Source organism: Sciurus carolinensis, chromosome 1 (genome assembly GCF_902686445.1).
Source record: "Sciurus carolinensis chromosome 1, mSciCar1.2, whole genome shotgun sequence".
Taxonomy (NCBI): Eukaryota; Metazoa; Chordata; class Mammalia; order Rodentia; family Sciuridae; genus Sciurus; species Sciurus carolinensis.
Window position 1 is genome coordinate 167,034,538 of NC_062213.1, and position 19,801 is coordinate 167,054,338.

Here is a 19,801-nt window from a genome sequence, read left to right on the forward strand (position 1 = left end):
GATTCCAACGAGCAGCCTGGGCTGAGAATCCCTAAGAGATCAAGTATACTGTTTAACTTCCCCCTTAATACCTATTCTAGAGACCAGCGAGGGCGGTAGAGAGAGGTAGAAAGGGGCAAAACAGGAATTTAGTCCAGGCGAGTTAGTTCCAGGTAATCTGCACTGTGGATTCGGGGAAGGAGTCACTGAGAACGTTTTCTTAACAGAAGTTTAAAGACATTTCACACACGCTTCCTCGTGCACGGCTTTCCCCAGGTCAGTCATTTTGCTCATTTTACTGTTGAGACGACGTAGATCCAGAGACAGTAAGGAGTCTTGTCCGATTCACTGGAGTCGGCGTTCTTTAAACTGGCTGGACACAGGATCGAGGTGCGGGGCCCGAAGTCTTTGGATGAGGTCGCCAAACCTTAAAGAACCCGCGGGCAACGTCCGCCTCCCGCCGGGAGCACACCACTAGCGAGGCTCCTCCCAATTCCCCGCTCCGGGCTGGAGGGGAGGGGTATTCTTGTTCCAGCCTCCCGGGTCGGAGGTGAGGAGCTGCGGGCACCGCCCTTACCTTGACGTCACTTCCACGCGCCGCCGTAAACGTCGTTGTCGGCCGCCGGCCGCGGCGTTGTGGTTTGCTTATAAAGTTCGGTCTTAGTTCAGTTTTGCGAGGCATGGAGAGTGACTTTTATCTACGTTACTACGTGGGTCACAAAGGCAAATTCGGCCACGAGTTCTTGGAGTTTGAGTTCCGACCCGACGGTAAGGGCGGCTTCCCGCGCGCCTGGAGCGGGGACTAGGCCTGGGCTCGGGCGCGGGGTCGGGAACGGGCTGGGAACTAGAGGAAGGGACTGAGACCAGTGCGGCTCGAGTCTGAAGAAACGCTCCTTTGGCTTTTTGTACCCATGTGCAGGGACTTTTTTTTAGTGACAGTTGTGACCAGATTGCTTACATTTCAACAAACATTGGTTGAATGTCCACCTTGTTCCACGCTGTGTTCCACTCTTCTAGAGATACAGCAACGAAAATAGACAAACTTCTCTCGCGAAACTTCTGTTTCAGTGTTGGGAGAGCGAGATCATAAACAAAATGATCCCAGATAGTGACGATTTATCAGGAAAAGGCAAAATGTTGAAATAATTTTTGGTTGAGCTGCTTTAAGATAGGGTAGCCTTTAGAGAGCTCTCTGAAGAGTGGATATTGGAACTGAGCCCTGGGTGTCAAGAAGGAGCCAGCCTTGTGAAGCCCAGGAGGAAGAGCATTTTACAGAGGGAGTAGCAAATGTCAAGGGCAAGAACAAGCCAGGCATGTTTCAGGTGACCAGTGTGGTGGTTGAACAATAGTGAGCTCTGAGGACATTAGTAGGAGATAGTGTTCGACAAATAGATTGGGGCCACACCACCTGTTTGTAGGCCATGGTAAAGGGTTTAATTTTTGAAGTACAGCAGGACACTGTTGAAAAGCTTGAAACAGGAAAGATGTTATCTGTTCTTGAAAAAGTATTCTAGCTATTGGGTGCAGAATGGGCAAGAGTGGAAATGTTGGTTGGGACTAGGGTAATAATAGAAACAGGATTTAGGATAGCATTGGAGGCAGATCCAGTTGGACTTGATCGATAATATATGGAGGGCACACTGGTGGAAGAGAGAGGAATCAGAGATGATAGAAATTTTGAACTAAATGAGGGCACAAAGATGACTCTGACAATTTCCAACTGTGAGGGAGATAGATTTTTGTAAACAGTGACAGAACAATGTATTAGGTGTTGTGGCATAAAGAAGCAAAGGGAACTTTGGGAGCAGAGAGGAGGCACCTAATTTAATTTGAAGGTCAGAGAAAACTTCCTACATATTATATCTTGAATTGGGGGAAGGATTTGCAGAATTTTGTAGGAGTTGGTTTGGAGACCAGGAGTAAAGAAGGTGTTTTGGACACAATTCACAGCAAAGAGGCTGAAAGCTAAAAAGTGCTTGAGATGTTTCAGACAAAAACAAAGTAGTTTAACACCAACTTGATAAAGAACACAGTTGGAGTGAGGCTACAGAGAGGGGCAGGAGTTCAGCTTAATTGCCATCATAAGAAATTTGGGTTTTGTCTGGAAGGCAGAGGGAAACCATTGACTGTATCAGAATATTAGATTAACCTAATCAGATAGATTTGTTCCTATATCACATTATCCATTGTAAGTAACATGAAATGAGACTTGAGGTAGAGAAAAAGTGAAAAGGCTTTTTATTTGACTCTTCTTACATGTGTCTTCCACAGTAGGGAAAATAAATCATGTTTTCTGTTTTCTTCTGTCTTCTTCAATTCCACCATTTTCCTCAAACTATCCTGTTGGTTCTTCACATGCATAGAGGGCCTTGTGAAGCAAATTATAAAAGCACATTTTTTTCATCTCAGAAAAGTGTCACATGAGAATATATGTCAACAGCATCCTACAGTTTTCAAAGTGCTTTCACAACTTATTTGAGCTTCAGCATATCCTCAACTACAATCCCTATTTTCAGTCGAGGACATTAATCTCCAGAATTGTGATTTGTAAGTCATAAAACAGTCTGCCTGTGTTCTTTTGCTTGAACTGTAGTTCATTGTCCTGAATTTTTGGCTGAGGTTAATAGCCTAAAGTGACAAACTGAAAAGGCTAGTAGTGTTGAAACACTAAAGGCATACATAGTAAATCTGTTAGCCACTGTGAAGAACAGTTAGGATACATATTAGGCAACAGGTGATAGTCTCGTAGACTAATAATGCTTTGTTCATATGTTTTTATTGTATACTGCATTTATTTTTTGCCTTTTATAGGTAAATTGAGGTATGCCAACAACAGCAATTACAAAAACGATGTCATGATCAGAAAAGAGGTATGAGACTTTCATTTTCACTTCAGTCTAGCTTTCTGCTTTTTATTGATTTTGCTCTTTGTAGGAATAGTATTTGAAGTTAAGGACCAGGGAAGTAGATCTATATCTATAGATAGCTTCTAGATTATTTTGTTATTTTGTTATTTATATATTTCAGTTTTTATTTTATAATTATGAGTCAATTACTGGTTGCTTCTTGAAGTCTGGTGTGCCTTGGTTTGAATCCTCTGTTTGCTGCCTACTAATTCGTGTGACCTTAGACAAGTTCCCTGTCTGAACTTGGATAAGTCTCTGTTTCTTCATTTGCAAAAACAGGGATTATAAAATCATTCTCCCATTTCCAAGTACTGTCATAGAATTAAATATGTTATTCTTAAAGTGGTTGGTATATCCCTTGGCACATAGCACTCAATGAAGAGAGCTATTTAATTTGCATCTGAAAGAGAAAGGGGAACATAGAAAGCATTTAGCATCATTGAATGCATGTTATATGCCATGCATGGCGCCAGGTAATCAACACATACTTATCTTATTTAACCCTGATGAAAAGCTCATGTGATGGGAGGTATTGTATCTCCTTTATAAGAAAATGAAGGCCCAGATGGGGCCTGTTCACAGTCATCCTTGCTAGTAAGAGATTAAGAGCTGGAATTCAGATCTATGCATATGTTATAGTTTGGATATGACATGCCTGTCCCATTCCCCTTTCCCCAAAGAAAGCACATGTGGTAGTGCAGGTATGTTCAGAGGTGAAATGATTTGATTTCAAGAGCTATAACCTCATTGGTAGATTAATCCATTTGACAGATTGATAATTTGAATGAATTACTGAGTGGTAATTATAGATAGGTGGGTTGTGACTGGAGGAGGTAAGTCACTGAGATGCCCTAGAAGGGTTTATCTTCTCTGTGTCCCTTCCCCCTGCCCTTCCCTCTCTGCTTCCCTACCTCCCTGGCTGGCTCTTTCCTCTGCCAAGCCCTTCCCCCATGATGTTTTGCCTCACCTAGGGCCCAGAGTAATGGAGTCAGCTGACCATGGACAGAACTTCTGAAACCATGAGCCCAGATTAAACTTTTTCTCCCCTAAGTAGTTCTTATCAGGTATTTATGTAACAGTGAGGAAAAACTGACCAACAGCATTTCTCAGTATTGTCCATGTACTCTCATTCTGTTGATTTCTGCCATTAAGATTGTCAGAGCTGGGGTTGTAGCTTAGTAGTAGAGCGCTTGCCTAGCACCTGTGAAGCACTGGGTTCCATCCTCAGCACCACATAAAAATAAAAAATAAAATAAAGGTTAAAAAAAGTCTTGCTTTTCTAGAACAACTTCTTATTTAAAATAAAAAGACTTTGTCAAAGCTGCTTTTTCCCTTTTAACCACTTTGTCACATTTGAAAATATCTTAAGTCAATATATTTTCATAACTATATAATGAGCAGTTGATTTTATGCTTTTCCATACTTGTCAGCATCCTTACATTTTTTTAAACATGGGCTAGCAGGCAAAGTGTTTTTAGTTTGTTTTGTTTTTTTTGGAGGCACTGGGGATTGAACCCAGGGGTGCTTTACCACTGAGCTACATCCACAACCCTTTTTATTTTTTATTTTAAGACAGGGTCTTACTCACTTTTCCTGACTGATGCACTACGGTACTCAACTGCAAACTGTATTTTAAGACACATGTCTTTTGAGGGCTGGGATTGTGGCTCAGTGGTGGAGCACTTGCCTAGCATGTATGAGGCACTGGGTTCAATTCTCAGCTATCGCGCTCCCCACCCGCAGAGAGACACGACACCGGATCGGAGCAAGTTCTTTATTTTCTGCTATCTGCTACTTCTGGCTGGCCGCGGCGGCGGCCGCTCTTGCAAGGGCCTTACATTACATACAACAACCAATCAGCTTATAGATCACGAGGAGAAAGCATGGACAGTAATGGAGCATAATAGTGTGCATATAGCAAGCATGCAGTGTCCACGAGGACCCATGGCCAATCACATTAACTTCCTCAAATAACGCCACTTGTTGCACAGAGAATTAGTCTGCTGGAGGTACCTGGTTTTGCTCTCAGCACTTCCTTGGCACATTGCCAGGCGCCATCTTGGCCACACCATAGGGCTGGGGTCCGCGGCACCCCGACAGCTCCCCCTTTTTTATTTATTAAAAGAATGCTGGCTCGGGACCGTGCCTGTCTTAGGCGGAGTGGTCAACCATCGTCCTTACCCGTCATCGGATAACTGCAGAGCATGCTACAGCTCCTGTCTTAGGTCGGTACGAGGTTACCTCCTTCCTTACCCGTCATTGACTACCGGTCCAGCATGCTCAGCCAGACTTGAGGAGAGCTGCCAGCCTCTAAGGCCATCATGGCTTGATGGAAAATGATGCGATCTCTGGCATGAACTTGGCGTATACGCATGATAAAGCGTGTGAGGAAGATAATTGCAATAATCATTAACTTGCACAATGCTCCCATTCCTGCCCATTGCTTTACAAAGCTGAAAGAAGAGGATAACCAACTTTGCATTTCAGATATAGGGGCTATATTAACTCTAGTAGAATTAAGGCTAACAATTTGTGATCTAAGAATGGCAGTAAGATTATCAAATTTATAAGACCAATTGGCACGTAGCTGAGTAGATATGATTTTAGACAAATTTGCTGCATAACTAAGATTATGATAAGCTACAGGTGTAACGCACAGTCCCGGCAGATGATAAATACACCCCATGTTTAACAGTTCCTGTAAAAGGTCCATCTGTTCTTGAAGTAAGTCCACACGCTGGTTCACCAAAAGTAGTCCTGTTTTTAGGTGTTGATCCACTGTTTGTTGAGTAGACAGAGCAGTAGCTGTCTGCTGGACCACCTCATTAAGCTTAGTTGCTGACTGTACTGATGTCGTCAAGGCTACAGCTGCTGCAGCGGCTGCTGTTGCTGATGCAACTACGGTGGTAATGACTGCCACGGTGATTCCAAAATCCCTCTTATTTCTGGAAAGCAATACTGGCAATTCATCATCTGTAACAGAAACTGGCATAGGCAGAAAAGTAGGGATTCGCATGATGACCGCTCGGGAGAAATTGGCAGCATTCCAACATTGAGAAAGGTAGCATCTAGATTGAGAGCAATTAAGGTTTGTGCTATTAGTATTAGTTAGTAAAAACATAAAAGGAGGGAACACACAGACTGGGGTGGACAAGAATGAAAGATTTTGAGTACAATTAGTAGTAGTCTTGGCTCTACTCCTGTTAACTCCACTCCACTTCATAGAATTCCATTCGCATTGTCTGAAAGATCCTCCTTTAAGAGCAAAAAAAGGTTGTAAGTTAGTATATCCTGAAGTCGAAGTAAATAGCAACCAGTTATCAAAAGGATTAGTGCGCCTTCCGCCAGATTTGCCGTCATAATCATCAAAGTCATCAGTGGTACGCTGAGAAGTAAAATTTGGTGTGAAGAAAAATCCATGTTGAACTGGAGCTGCTTGTTCAGCATTTTGACAACCTGTCCATGTAGGAAATGTGGAAAATTTTGGATTACATGGAGGAAAAAGTCTGGGAGTTTTAAATCCATTAGTGGGAAGTGGTAATTTGTGAGGTATAAGTCCTGTAATCAAGGTGGCTGCCCCTTCCCAATATTCCTTTGATATGGTTATGTGTGTACCATTAACAAATTGAAGACCAAGCGTACGGTAGCCTTGGGGTGGAGCATCAGGAGAATCCCTGGATGTAAAGAAACCCTGTACCTGCTTTTGGAGAACAATACAAGGGTTAAAGTCATTACTACTAATAGCATTATCCTCAGGTATATCAAAGCACAAGGTTCCAGGGAGGGAGAAAGTGGAAAAATTATATAGGTGAGTATCTGGATCAAAAGACGTAGTGGGTAATCCTGTAGCCGCCTTGGTGGTGAACAACGGAGGAAGTAAAGAGGAAGTATTAGTTAACGGTAAAGGATATGGCCAGGCTTTAACTATCGCCCATAATTCTCGTGTCTTCACCAGTGTCAACATCATCATTAGCAGGGTGCTTATCAGCACGATGTTCTTCATCGTTACTTTGATGCACCAGTCTGGTCAACCTTTCAGGTATCCAAATTGGTGTTTGCTGATCCTGTGGGAAGACACAAACAGACCCTCGGACTCATCGAAGAACTGGATCTGGACCTTTCCATATATCTGTGAGAATATCTTTCCATTTTACCCACATTTGAGTACTTGTGGGATTAGCATGTCTCTCTGCAGCCGTGCTTCCATTTTTGTCCACATTTAAAAAATTTAAAATAAAGAGTACTAAATTTAGTTTGTCTTTAGGTGCTCTAAAGTCAGCACCTATTCCCCCTTTTTGTCTTATTAAACAATTTTTTAATGTTAAATGAGTGTGTTCCACTATTCCTTGTCCTTGAGGATTATAAGGAATTCCTGTGATGAGCTGTATACCAAAATTTTTGGTGAATAGAAGAAAACTTTTGGATGTGTAAGCTGGCCCATTATCAGTTTTGATGATTTTTGGAACGCCCCAGGCTGCAAATGTTTGTAGACAATGTTGTATAACATCTTTAACCTTTTCACCAGTGTGAGCTGAGGCCATGATTACCCCTGAAGCGGTGTCTACTGAAACATGAATATACTTGAGATTTCCAAATTCTGAAAAATGAGTAACATCCATTTGCCAAATATGGTTAGGTAACAGTCCTCTGGGATTTACTCCAACAGACTGTACTGGCAATAGGGTGGCACAATGTTGACATGTTTTAACAATTTGTCTAGCAATATCTTTAGAAATATTAAACTTTCTTCTAAGAGTAGTAGAATTAACATGAAATTGTGAATGAAACATTTTAGCTTGTTCTAATAGTGTAAAAGCAAAGATGGTTTTTGTGGCTTTATCAGCCTTAGCATTTGCTTTGGCAAGTGGTCCTGGTAGGCCAGAATGAGCTCTAATATGTCCTACATAAAAGGGGTATTTGCGGTCTAAAATTAGGGCACGCAAGGTTCGAAAGTAAGGAGCAACTGTGGATCCATCGGGAATATAAGGCACAGTTTCTAAACAAGGTATTGATTGTACTATATAATAACTGTCAGATAACAGATTAAAAGGTTGATCCATCATGATATTAAAAGCTAAGACTACTGCAGCAAGCTCCACTACCTGGGCAGACGAGGAAGGGAGAATGATAGTTTCAGTTTTATCTCCAACTATTACTGCTCCCACTCCATTTTTAGATCCATCAGTAAATATTGTTTGGCAATGACATAAAGGCTGCGTCTTTGTAATTTTTGGAAATATAATTGGAGTATTTTTACAAAACTGTATCCATGGATGTTTAGGATAATGGTTATCAAATGTTGCTGTAGTTGAGCAATATAAAACAGCCCAATCATCATCATGCTGAATCAACCACTGCATTTGTAGTTTAGTATAGGGAATAATAATGACCTTAGGGTGACTTCCAAATATGGTAATACAGGCCTCTAACCCTTTATATATCAACTGAGCTATTGCCTTAGGAAATGTTTGTAACTGTTTTGTGGGCGATGCTGGGAGATTGATACTCTGTAAAGGTCCTCCTTGCCATAGAATTCCATATGGGCTATGTTGTTCTGGGATAATAATCAACATTAGAGGTTGGGATGGATCACATCTTTCTGTATGATCTGATTGCAATCTCTGTTCTACCAACGTGAGAACCTTTTGTGCTTCCGAAGTAAGGACTCTCGGGGAATGGAGATTAGGGTCTCCTTTAAGTATATTAAATAGAGGTTTCAGCTCTCCTGTGGTAATCTTTAAATATGGCCTAATCCAATTTATATCTCCAAGGAGTTTTTGAAAATCATTTAGATTTTTAAGCTTATCGGTTCTAATGGTTAATTTTAAAGGCTTTACCATAGTAGCTGTAAGCTTAGTGCCTAGATATTCTTGAGTTTCTCCCATTTGTAGCTTTTCTGGAGAGATGTTTAAGCCATATTGTTGTAGAGTGGAAATTAAAAATTGTAAAGCCTTTTCCAAGAATTGTCTGTTTTTGTGGCAGATAAGGATATCATCCATATAATGATAAATCAATAAATCTGGAAAATTGTCTCTTGTAGGTTTTAAGGCTTTATCTACATATATTTGGCATAACGTGGGACTATTAGTCATGCCTTGAGGCAGCACGGTCCACTCAAATCTTTGGTCAGGCTGTGCATGATTGAGAGAAGGTAAGGTAAAAGCAAACCGCCAACAATCCCTTCTATGTAATGGGATTGAGAAAAAACAATCTTTTAAATCTAAAATGACAGTGGGCCAATTTTTAGGTAAAGCTGTAACTAAAGGCAATCCCCGTTGTATAGGACCCATAGGGAACATCTGTGCATTAATGGCCCTTAAATCATGTAATAGTCTCCACTTTCCAGACTTTTTCTTAATGACAAAGATAGGAGTATTCCAGGGAGAAGTAGAAGGTTGTAAATGTCCTGCCTGTACTTGTTCTTGTACTAGTTTATGAGCCGCTTCTAACTTTACTGTAGTAAGGGGCCACTGTTGAATCCATTGTGGCTCATCATTTTTCCAAACTATTGGAATTGGTGTAATAACAGTGGCCCCTACATAAAACCCAGCCCTCTGAAATCATTTTTTGGAGGAGGTAAGGGCAAGGGTTGTAGTGATCCCTGTTGTTCTCGACCTAACCCTTGACTTTCTGTATATTGCATCTTTTTCATCATATGTGTCACAGGTTTAGAATTAATATTTGTTGTTAATTTAGCATTCATTTGAGTTAAGACATCTCTCCCCCATAAGGAAATAGGTATTTTACAGATATATGGTTGAAAAATCCCTGAATGGCCCTCATTATCCCTCCAGGACAGCGAAGCAGCACTCTGGTTAGGTGATTGAGCCACACCTAAACCTTGTAAATTTTGATTAGCTGTAACTACAGGCCAACCTTTGGGCCAAACTGCCTCACTTATTATACTTTTATCAGCTCCTGTGTCTAGTAATCCTATAAAAGGCTTATGTCCCACTATTAACTGCATTATGGGCCTATCTTGGAGGTCCATAGTAAAATTAGCCCAGGGTCCTCCTGTAGACCCAAATCCGTTAGTTCCCCTTATTGTCTCCTTACTAGGCCACAAGGAATGCTGACTAGGTAAAATTAACATTTGTGCTATCCTATCTCCTGGAGAAATGACTGTGATTCCTTTGGGTGAAGAAACCATAGCCTTAACTTGTCCTTGAAAATCAGGATCAATTACTCCTGGGTGGACTATAAGACCTCTTAAGGTAGAAGAACTTCTGCCTAGAAGCAATCCTACTGAATTTGCCGGAATATTTCCCTCCCAATCTGTGTCTATCATTTGTACACCCATATCAGGGGTTAATACGAGTCTGGAGGTGGCACAGATGTCCAATCCTGCACTTCCTGAGGTGGCTCTTCTTTCCTGAGCTTCATTCCCTTTTCGGTTGGAGGATACCACTGTCGTGGCACTTGTTGAATCACCCCGTATATTTGTTGTGGGCCCCGGGGCGGGCCCCTCACCCCGTTTTTTTGTAGCTTGGGGTTAGTTGGTAAAGGATTCCCTTCTTTGTCCCTAGCGGAATGACATTCACTAAGCCAATGATTTCCTTTTTTACACCGAGGACATAACCCGGGCCCCTTTCCTTGGCCATTGTTCCTGGAAGGGCAACATGCTCTCAAGTGTCCCATTTGTCCACATATGAAGCAGGAACCAGGAGGTCCCCCTTTTTTACCCCCTCCTCTTTGTGCTAATGCTGTGGCAAGAACAGAGGTTTGTCTGTTGAGTGCCGCAATAAATGCAGCACTATTTCCAGAGGCCTCATTAATGTCTTTGCAGACTCTTAAATAAGTAGACAAGTCTTTATTTCTCCATGGCCTGATGGCATCTTTACACCATTTATTGGCTTGTTCATAGGCTAACTGTTTTATTAATGGCATTGCTTGATCAGCATCTCCAAAAATTCTAGAAGCTGTTTGAATTAATCTATCAACGAAGTCTGCATAGGGCTCATTACTTCCCTGGGTAACTTTTGACAACTGTCCTTGTAAATCTCCTGACCCTTGTAGGGTTTTCCATGCTTTAATAGCAGCCACAGCAATTTGAGCATACACTGCAGGATGATAATTAATCTGTGCCTGGACTCCCTCATAAGGCCCTGTTCCCATCAACATGTCTCTGTCTACCTGCGGATTCCCTGAAGTTGCATTGCGCCTTGCAGTGTCCATTGAAATTTCCTGCCAAGCTGTTTTCCACATAAGATACTGTCCCCCTGACAAGGTTGCTCTAGCTAGATTAGTCCAATCCAAAGGTAGCATATTTAAGGACATCATGGTCTCTACCAGTGAGACTGTAAAAGCCGATTGAGGCCCATAAGTGCTCACTGCTTCTTTCAGCTGTTTAACAATTTTAAAATCTAATAGCTGATGAAACCTTTGATTTTGGGCATCCTCAAATACTGGATATGTAGCATTTTGTAAGGAGGCCCACCCTCTATGTCTGCTGTGGTTTTCCTTTTTCTTAAACTCCATAGGTGGTGCACTAGGGGCAACAGGTGTACTAAGCAGTCTAGGCGCTAGAGGGCGCTCAGGTTGCACGCTTAACTTTCCCATAGCTTCTTCAAGTTCTTCCCCAGTGAGTTCCTCTTCGGAACTCTCTCTTTCCGTATAATTTTCTCTTTCTGAATTCTGAGAACATGATCGTTCCTCTTTAATTTCTTCTAAGATCTGACTTCCTTCTTCTAAAGGCCCCTTTAAATCCCTAAAAGGGTTTTTTGATTTACTTTGCTGCATCAAACAAGATTTAATAAGCGACCATATGGCCAGTGTTCCCATTGGCAATGGCTCTCGTCTCTCCGCATCGCGCAAATCCTCTCCTAGCTGCTCCCACTGAGGAAGATTTAGTAGCCCTTCGTCTAAAAACCACGGAGAGACTTTCTCTACAGTATCAAGAAACTTCAAAGCCGTCTTTGCCTTCAATGGTGTTCCGTGATTTTTTAATAGTTCTCTAAGAGGCTGCTGCATTCTAATCTTAGACAGTTCCGTTCCCATGATTAAATATTACAGCACTACGAGCTAGTTTAAACACACAAACAAAAGACAAGCGCGTGCACGCGCACACACACGCTCACGCACGCACACACATACACAGTTTGGTACCACTGTATAAATCTGTATTTGGCCACTTCACTCGTCCCTCCCACGGGGATCCTTTTGTCCCTCCCACGGGGATCCTTTTGTTATGAATTGTCGCGGCTCCGCGATCGTCGAGACGTCTCACCTTTTGTACTCTCGGACTAATTTTGTCTTGATTTGAGAACTTATGTAAACTTACCCTTATGTCTTTACTCGTTCCCGGGTCTCGGCACCATTTATCGCGCTCCCCGCCCGCAGAGAGACACAACACCGGATTGGAGCAAGTTCTTTATTTTCTGCTATCTGCTACTTCTGGCTGGCCGCGGCGGCGGCCGCTCTTGCAAGGGCCTTACATTACATACAACAACCAATCAGCTTATAGATCACGAGGAGAAAGCATGGACAGTAATGGAGCATAATAGTGTGCATATAGCAAGCATGCAGTGTCCACGAGGACCCATGGCCAATCACATTAACTTCCTCAAATAACGCCACTTGTTGCACAGAGAATTAGTCTGCTGGAGGTACCTGGTTTTGCTCTCAGCACTTCCTTGGCACATTGCCAGGCGCCATCTTGGCCACACCATAGGGCTGGGGTCCGCGGCACCCCGACACTCAGCACCACGTAAAAATGAATAAAATGAAGGTCCATCAACAACCAAAAAAAAAATTAAATAAAAAAACCACATCTCTGTTTCTTAAGAAGCATGTTATTTAATTGAGAATAACCAGGATGTATTAATCACCTTTTGTCACTGTAATGAAGTACGTGATGTAGCTGCTTATGAAATAAAGAGGTTTATTTATTATTATTCTGGAGATTCAAAGTCCACATAGTACAGGCAGGCTCAGTGAAGGCTGCTTCTTGACCATATCATCTCATGACACAGGTAGCAATGATGGGAGCCCATATATGAATAGGAGATTGCACATCAAACCAGGAGCAGAGAAATTGGGGCCCCACAATCCCTTCTGAGGACATTTATCAATGTCCCATTAGGTCCATACCTCTTAAATGTCCATATCATCTCCCAGTACTGCCACCCTGGTGACCAAACCTTTAATTGCATCAACTTCTGGGTAGGAACACAAATCATGTTAAAACCATACTGTTTTAGTCAGCTTTTTCACCACTGTGACCAGAATATCTGACAAGAACAATTTTAAAGGAAGAAGAGTTTATTTGATGCTCATAGATCTCAGTCCATAGATGGCTGACTCCATTGCTGTGGGCCTAAGGTGAAACAAAATATCAGAAGGGTGTGGAGAAGGAAAGCAACTCAGGACATGGCAGTCAGGAAGTAGAGAGAGAGAGCACACGAGAGAGCTTTGCTCGCCAAGGTCAAAATATAAATCCCAAAGGTACAACCCCAGGGACCTACCTCCTCCATCCACACACTACCTGCCTGTAGTTATCATCCATTTAATCCTTAACAGTGGATTAATCTACTGATTAGGTTAAGATTTATAACTTGGTCATTCCACCTCTGAAAATTCTTGCATTGAGCTTTTGGGGGAAACCATATCTAAGCCATAACATATACCATACAGTATGGGTATATTTCAGTTCATTTGTGCTGCTATGACAAAATATATGGGTAATTTATAAATAGCAGATACTTACCTAAGTCCAAGATCAAAGCCATGGTTGGTTCTGTGTGTGGGTAGGGCACAGTATCCTCTTGCACTGGTGCCTGATTGCTGCATCCTCCAGAAATAGCACTCTATCCTCACATGGTGAAAGAGAAAAATGGACCAGCTTATTCCCTTGAGTGTTTTTATTAGGCTCTACCATCATGGTCTAATCACCTCCTAAAGGCCCCACCTCTTAATAAAGTTGCCTTGGAGATTAATTTTCAAGGTAAATTTTGGAGGAACACAAACATTCAAACCATTAGCAAGGAGCATTCACAAATCTTCTGTTTGGGTTCAGGTGTGAGCTGTTTATGTGAGCAGGGAGAATATTCATATGAACAGAATTTGCCAATAAGTAGTAGAAACTAGAAGGGGAAACAGGGGTGCTGTCATTGGGTCCTTCTGACCAGTCATCTTCAGCATGCTGAGGTAAAAAGCATGAATGGTTTCCTCCATTTGGAAGTGCCAGAAATAGGTCTTCAGGAGCTGTTTTTATCTTCTATCACTATCTGAGTCAGAGTGCTTCTTAAGTTCTGTTTTTTAACTTGCTTTCAGGCCTATGTACATAAAAGTGTGATGGAGGAATTGAAGAGAATAATTGATGACAGTGAAATTACCAAAGAGGATGATGCTTTGTGGCCTCCTCCTGACCGAGTAGGCCGGCAGGTATGTATTTTATTGACTATCCTTGTAATACAGAATTCTTACAAAGAAGATGATATTTATTGCTCTGCTTAATGTGTGCATGCATGTGTGTATGTTATTGAGCCTTGCATGAAACAGATAACTAGCATCTTGTCTAAGGAAGCATTAATTCCAGAGAGAGGACCAGAGAGAGCAGGTGGTGTTGCAGGCTACCCAGAGCCCACCCCTGAATTGCTTCATGTCATCCCCCCTCAGACCTTTTGCTCTCTGCCTCACTTACTGAGTAATTTCTCTGGACAAAGCATGTGGGAATGCAGAGATAATTAAAAAATAGTTATTTCACAACCTAAAGAAGGAAAATCAAGTGACTGTATGTATTTAAATTCATGACATATATATATATATATATATATATATATATATATATATATATATATTATTCTGAAGACCATTTTGGTAATTAAAAATAAGAGCCATTGTCTTGACCTAATTAACCAAAAAGATATTTCTACCTTGACTGCTACCATCATCATCCAGATTTCTAATTGATTTCCTTGTTTTTTCTCTTGGCTTGTACAGTCCATGTTTCCATTTTAAAGCCTGCATGATCTTTAAAAATGTAAATTTGTTTATGTATACCACTAATTATATGATGCTCTACAACTGAACTACATCCCCAGCCCCTGAGAATACTGTTATCCTACTATTAGGAATTTTCCTAGGGAAATTTTGACATACCACCAAGGAAATGCATAGAAGAATATTGTCACATTGTTTATTATACCAAAAATTGGAAACTTAAGTCTGCTTCAGTAGGGAAATGGAATACTCAAAAGTATGTAGAGCTAGTGATTAAGATCTGTGTTAACTCAACATGGAAAAATCTCAAAAACAGTATTGAATGGAAAAAGCAAAAAGATACATGTAGTATGACCATATAAGAGATTTAAAACAGACTATCATATCTGAAAACACAAGTAGGAAGAATACATTCCAGCTTTAGGGGACTCGGGAAGGAAAAAGAATGGGAACAAGGAAGGGGAAAGAATGGAAGATGGCACCAGATACCGTGGTACATGCCTGTAATCCCAGCAGCTGGGGGAGGCTGAGGCAGAAGGAGCGCAAGTTCAAGGCCAGCCTCAGCAACTTAGTAAGACCTAAAATAAATAAAATTTTTATTTTTATCTCAAAATATAAAAAAAAGGATTGAGGATGTACCTCAGTAGTAAAGCACCCTGGGTTCAATCCCCAGTACCAAAAGAAGAAAAAATATGGGAGATAGACTTCAAAATATTTATTAAAAAGAAGGAAAAAAAGGTAGGGATTTTTTTTTATTCACTGGAATATAAGTCTTCAAAGACAGAGACATGTGTTTGTTTTGGTTTTATTGATCTGTCGTAAGCACTGACAACAATACCTGGCACACAGGAGGCACCCCTATAGAAATTGTTTGAAGGTTTGTGGTATTTGTGTCACTGTCTAAAAATTGAGACCCAAGGTCATACAGCTAGTTAAGTAGCAAAGCTAAGAGCAAACCCAGGATCTAGGATCATTTTCCTTATTCCATGTTGCCCAGAAAGATTGGATCATTTGGTGTTTTTCAAACAGATCTATCCATGTCACATTTTAAGAAATAAAAACTCATATACAAAGTAGTATGTAAATTCTAAATCTCAAGTGATGGTGCTTTGAGGATACAACTTTCTCTAGGCAGATGAGTTTCTCAAGGGCTTAACCAGTATCATCTCTTTCTGTTTCCATCATAGTTTAATGCTTAAAATAAGGTATCTTTCCTATGTGGTCATCTGTAGTAGAGTTTGGGTGATTTGAAAGTAATGAGCACTTCTTTGTGCTTGATGAATATTCCAGATCTGCCCAACTTAGATTTTTTTAAATGTTTCTAGGAGCTTGAAATCGTCATTGGAGATGAACACATTTCTTTCACAACATCAAAAATTGGTTCCCTTATTGATGTTAATCAATCCAAGTAAGTGTGTATGATACTTATATCCACTGTTTGTCTTGGAGTAGATTAATAAGAAAACCTTTAACCGAATTGGGACCATTGTAGGAAGATATGGTGCAACTGCAAGATAGAACCAGACAACTTTGTCCCCCTCGTTAGAGAGGGACTCCACATTATAGTCATTCCACACTATCCACAGGGGATTGGTTCCAGGACCCACTGTAGACACCAAAATTGTAGTTGCTGAAATCTCATTTAAAATGGTTTAACGTTTTTATATAACTTACTTGCATCATCATGTATACTTTAAATCATCTCTAGTTTACTTTTTTTTTTTTTTTTGCAGTGCTGGGGATTGAACCCAGGGCCTTGTGCTTGCAAGGCAAGCACTCTACCAACTGAGTTATATCCCCAGCCCACTCTAGTTTACTTATAATACCTAACACAGTGTAAATGCTACGCACATAGTTGTTATGCTGTATTGTTTAGGGAATAATGAGGGGGAAAAAATCTTAATGTGTTCATTACAGGTGCAGCCATTATAGGCCTCTACATTTTTGATCCATGGGTGGATGGTCCCATGAATGATACAGATCCCTTGCGGATCTGGCCAGCAGTATTTTCATAGGCCATTTCTGTTACTTTTGTTGTATCAATCATTGGTACTAAAAACTCCTCAGTGACACACACACAGTAATGCATCAAAACAACCAGAACAGAACATTAAGTATACTTGAAGAAGTGCTTGAAATAAATTACCATTTCGAGTCAGAATAGCTTTCTCAGTCACTGTTGACCATTCAAACCAGCACCTCTTAAAGTATTGATGAAATTTGAAATCTCTCAGGGTTTAAATTTTAAAATCCATGTTGTCAGTGGGGCAAATTACAATGTTGAGACACAAATCTGTATGCTGTAAAGAGTCTGGAATTTGGCAGCCTCCTTTGGCTCCTGTGTTTTGAAGATTTGGAATTAGTTATGGATCATTGTTAGTAAATGTTGGGTTTAATTGTCTTCCTTCATTCTTCTTGTTCTTACATTGATGCCATAGTAATTTCAGCCTCTTGGTCCTGCTTAGTGCTACTTTAAAAAAGGGGGGGAGAGTGAGTGGTTTCTAATTCTGAAAGCAATACATGTTCATTGTAGAAAGCTCAGGAAATATAGAAAAGTAGAAAGGGAAAATTGCCCACAATCTTAGATTGCCATTGTTGATATCTTGAAATGTATATTTTTAGTCTTTTGGTGTGTGTGTGCATTAAAAACTATTTTTTGAAAAACACACAAAAAAATTGAAATGTTATTTTAATCATTTTTTTCTTAATATATTTCTCCACTCAACATAAATGCCCTCATAATATTTCATTTTAATATGTAATGTTTCTTTATGGGTTTTAGACTCTTTGAAGTTTTAATGCTGTAAATACCTTCACAAGGAGCATTTTGGTAGATAATCAAGTTGTTAATTGGGTTGGTGTTTTGGGTGGGGGAGGGGAGTACCAGTTTTTCTCAGCATTTTAATTTTTTTCCCCTCTTGCATTTTAGGGATCCAGAAGGCTTACGAGTATTTTATTATCTTGTCCAGGACCTGAAGTGCTTGGTCTTCAGTCTTATTGGATTACACTTCAAAATTAAACCAATTTAAATGAAATATTAGTGTGGACCCGAGGTTGGGGTAGAAGTAATTGTTTTTAATTACCATTATCAGGAGATTTTTGTGTATATCAGGGCAGTATTTTTTTTATAAACTATAAATGATTGTCTTTAATAAATATGTGATAAAAAAAATCCAATTTTTTTAATTTTATAAAGACCTGAATGTATGAGCATTCCTTAGTTACTTTGTAAAACGCAAACATTGTATGGAAGTATTACCAAAATATCCAACCAATTCTGTAGAGACTACCATTTTACAGGAAACAAGAGAATGAAGAAAAAAAATGTTTAAAAACACAGTAAGAATCCAGTCAGCAATATTCAGAGGAAATTCTAGAACAGATAAAATTGTTTCTTAAAAAATTTCAAGAAAAACAAGACATGGAGTAAAAACACATAAAGGAGATTTAAAAGACACATTAATTGCTGGGTGTAGTTCAGTGATAGAGTGTTTGCCTAATATGCAAGCACTGGACCTGGATTCATTACCTAGCACCACCAAAACAAAAAAGCCCCACAGTCTGTGCAATGTATGGACTATTTGGGTCATGACCAAAATGTATAGAATTGACACCACTGAGGAAATTTGAACATTGGTATTTGAGGACTAATGAAGTAGTGTTAATTTTTTAGGTGTGAAATTGTGGTTGGGGTTTTTTAAATTATCTTTTACAGACACATCTGCATTTCAATGTAGGGAGAAATACCTTGGTCTAATACATTTTAAGGGATAAAATGCCTGGTCTCAGAAAAGTTTCCTGATTTAAAATCCATTTTTAAAATTTAAAAACCAGCAGCCATGAAGAACTGAGACCAAGTGGTACAGATAATGTGGGAATTTTTGGTCAGGTAGGTGAATGTGCTAGGAACTTTTACACCCCACCACCCATCCCATCCTTCCCTTTCCCCCGCCCCTGGTCCCTAAACTGCATGGCGGCTTTAGGTAAAACTGGCAGGAAGTAGACCTTGATAAGCCTCATTTGACTCATGGGAAGTGATTATCCTAAACTCATAAAAAGTCTAGCTTGGGACAAGGTACAGAACTGGGGTCTTCTGGAAAACTGAGGCAGCACAAAGAGCCCCCCCCCCAAACCCTGATTCTTGCCAGTTAAGTCAGAAAGATTTCAGACATGTCGCTCAGAGTAACAAGGATGAATTTATTGAAGGTTTAGGAAAAGAGAAAGGGTGCACTCAAGGGAGAGAGTAGGTCCTCTCAGGAGGGAGACAATGTGCCTCTGTTGCACTCCAGTTTTATTGGGGGTCTCAGGAAGTTTCCAGAGAGCTCCACCCAGGTCCACCTCTTGACGTTTGACAGCAGAGTGACATCAGACTTTCAAGTACCTATTGCCAGGACAATGCTAGGGTTCCCTTGGCCCATACTGAGCAATTCTAATTGAATTTTTAAAATTTTTCTTTTAGTTGTTGATGGACCTTTATTTTATTCATTTATTTATTTGCGGTGCTAAGATTTAAACCCAGTGCCTCACACATGTAAGACAAGTGCTGTACCACTGAGTCCCAACCCCTCTAAATTGGATTCATTTTTGCAGGTTTTGTGGTTTGGAAGATTTGTTCTTATCTTCCAGAATCTGGTCTCTGAAAAGGGTCACAAATTTCTCTCCCTTCAGGGTAACTTGGTTCCTCTTGTCAACATTATGTCCTACCTGCATTTCCTTGCAGCTGACTCCTGCAGCTTGGTGCAATGCCTGTATTGTCCCAAGGCAGAGTGGAGGCCTCTTAAGCATCCTTAAAAGGTCCAGGACCTGGTCTAACCAGCCTTTCCAGATCCCCTCCTTCCATCTCTCCTGTTCTCCAGCATTAGGAAAGAACTTAGCAGAATCCCAGAATACAAGAAAAGATAAAACAACCATTTATGCCCCACAGCACCTTGGATTTAAAAGTGACACATTATTCCCGCTAGTCTCAAACTGATTTG

The 19,801-nt window shown here is 40.6% G+C and overlaps 1 protein-coding gene across 2 annotated transcripts; it reads left to right on the forward strand.

The window, feature by feature from the left end:
• Positions 1–572: 572 nt before the first annotated feature.
• On the forward strand, positions 573–18,022 carry Magoh (mago homolog, exon junction complex subunit). Of its 2 annotated transcripts, XM_047559639.1 has the most exons (6): positions 573–747; positions 2,791–2,849; positions 14,157–14,267; positions 16,151–16,233; positions 16,559–16,594; positions 17,755–17,866. In XM_047559639.1, the coding sequence occupies exons 1-5, from the start codon at positions 660–662 to the stop codon at positions 16,569–16,571; spliced, it is 354 nt and encodes a 117-aa protein (XP_047415595.1). In that variant the 5' UTR covers positions 573–659; the 3' UTR covers positions 16,572–16,594; positions 17,755–17,866. The 2 variants fall into 2 exon arrangements, with proteins under 2 accessions (XP_047415595.1, XP_047415587.1); XM_047559631.1 differs by lacking the exon at positions 16,559–16,594 and having other exon boundaries at positions 17,755–18,022.
• The last annotated feature ends 1,779 nt before the right edge of the window (positions 18,023–19,801 follow it).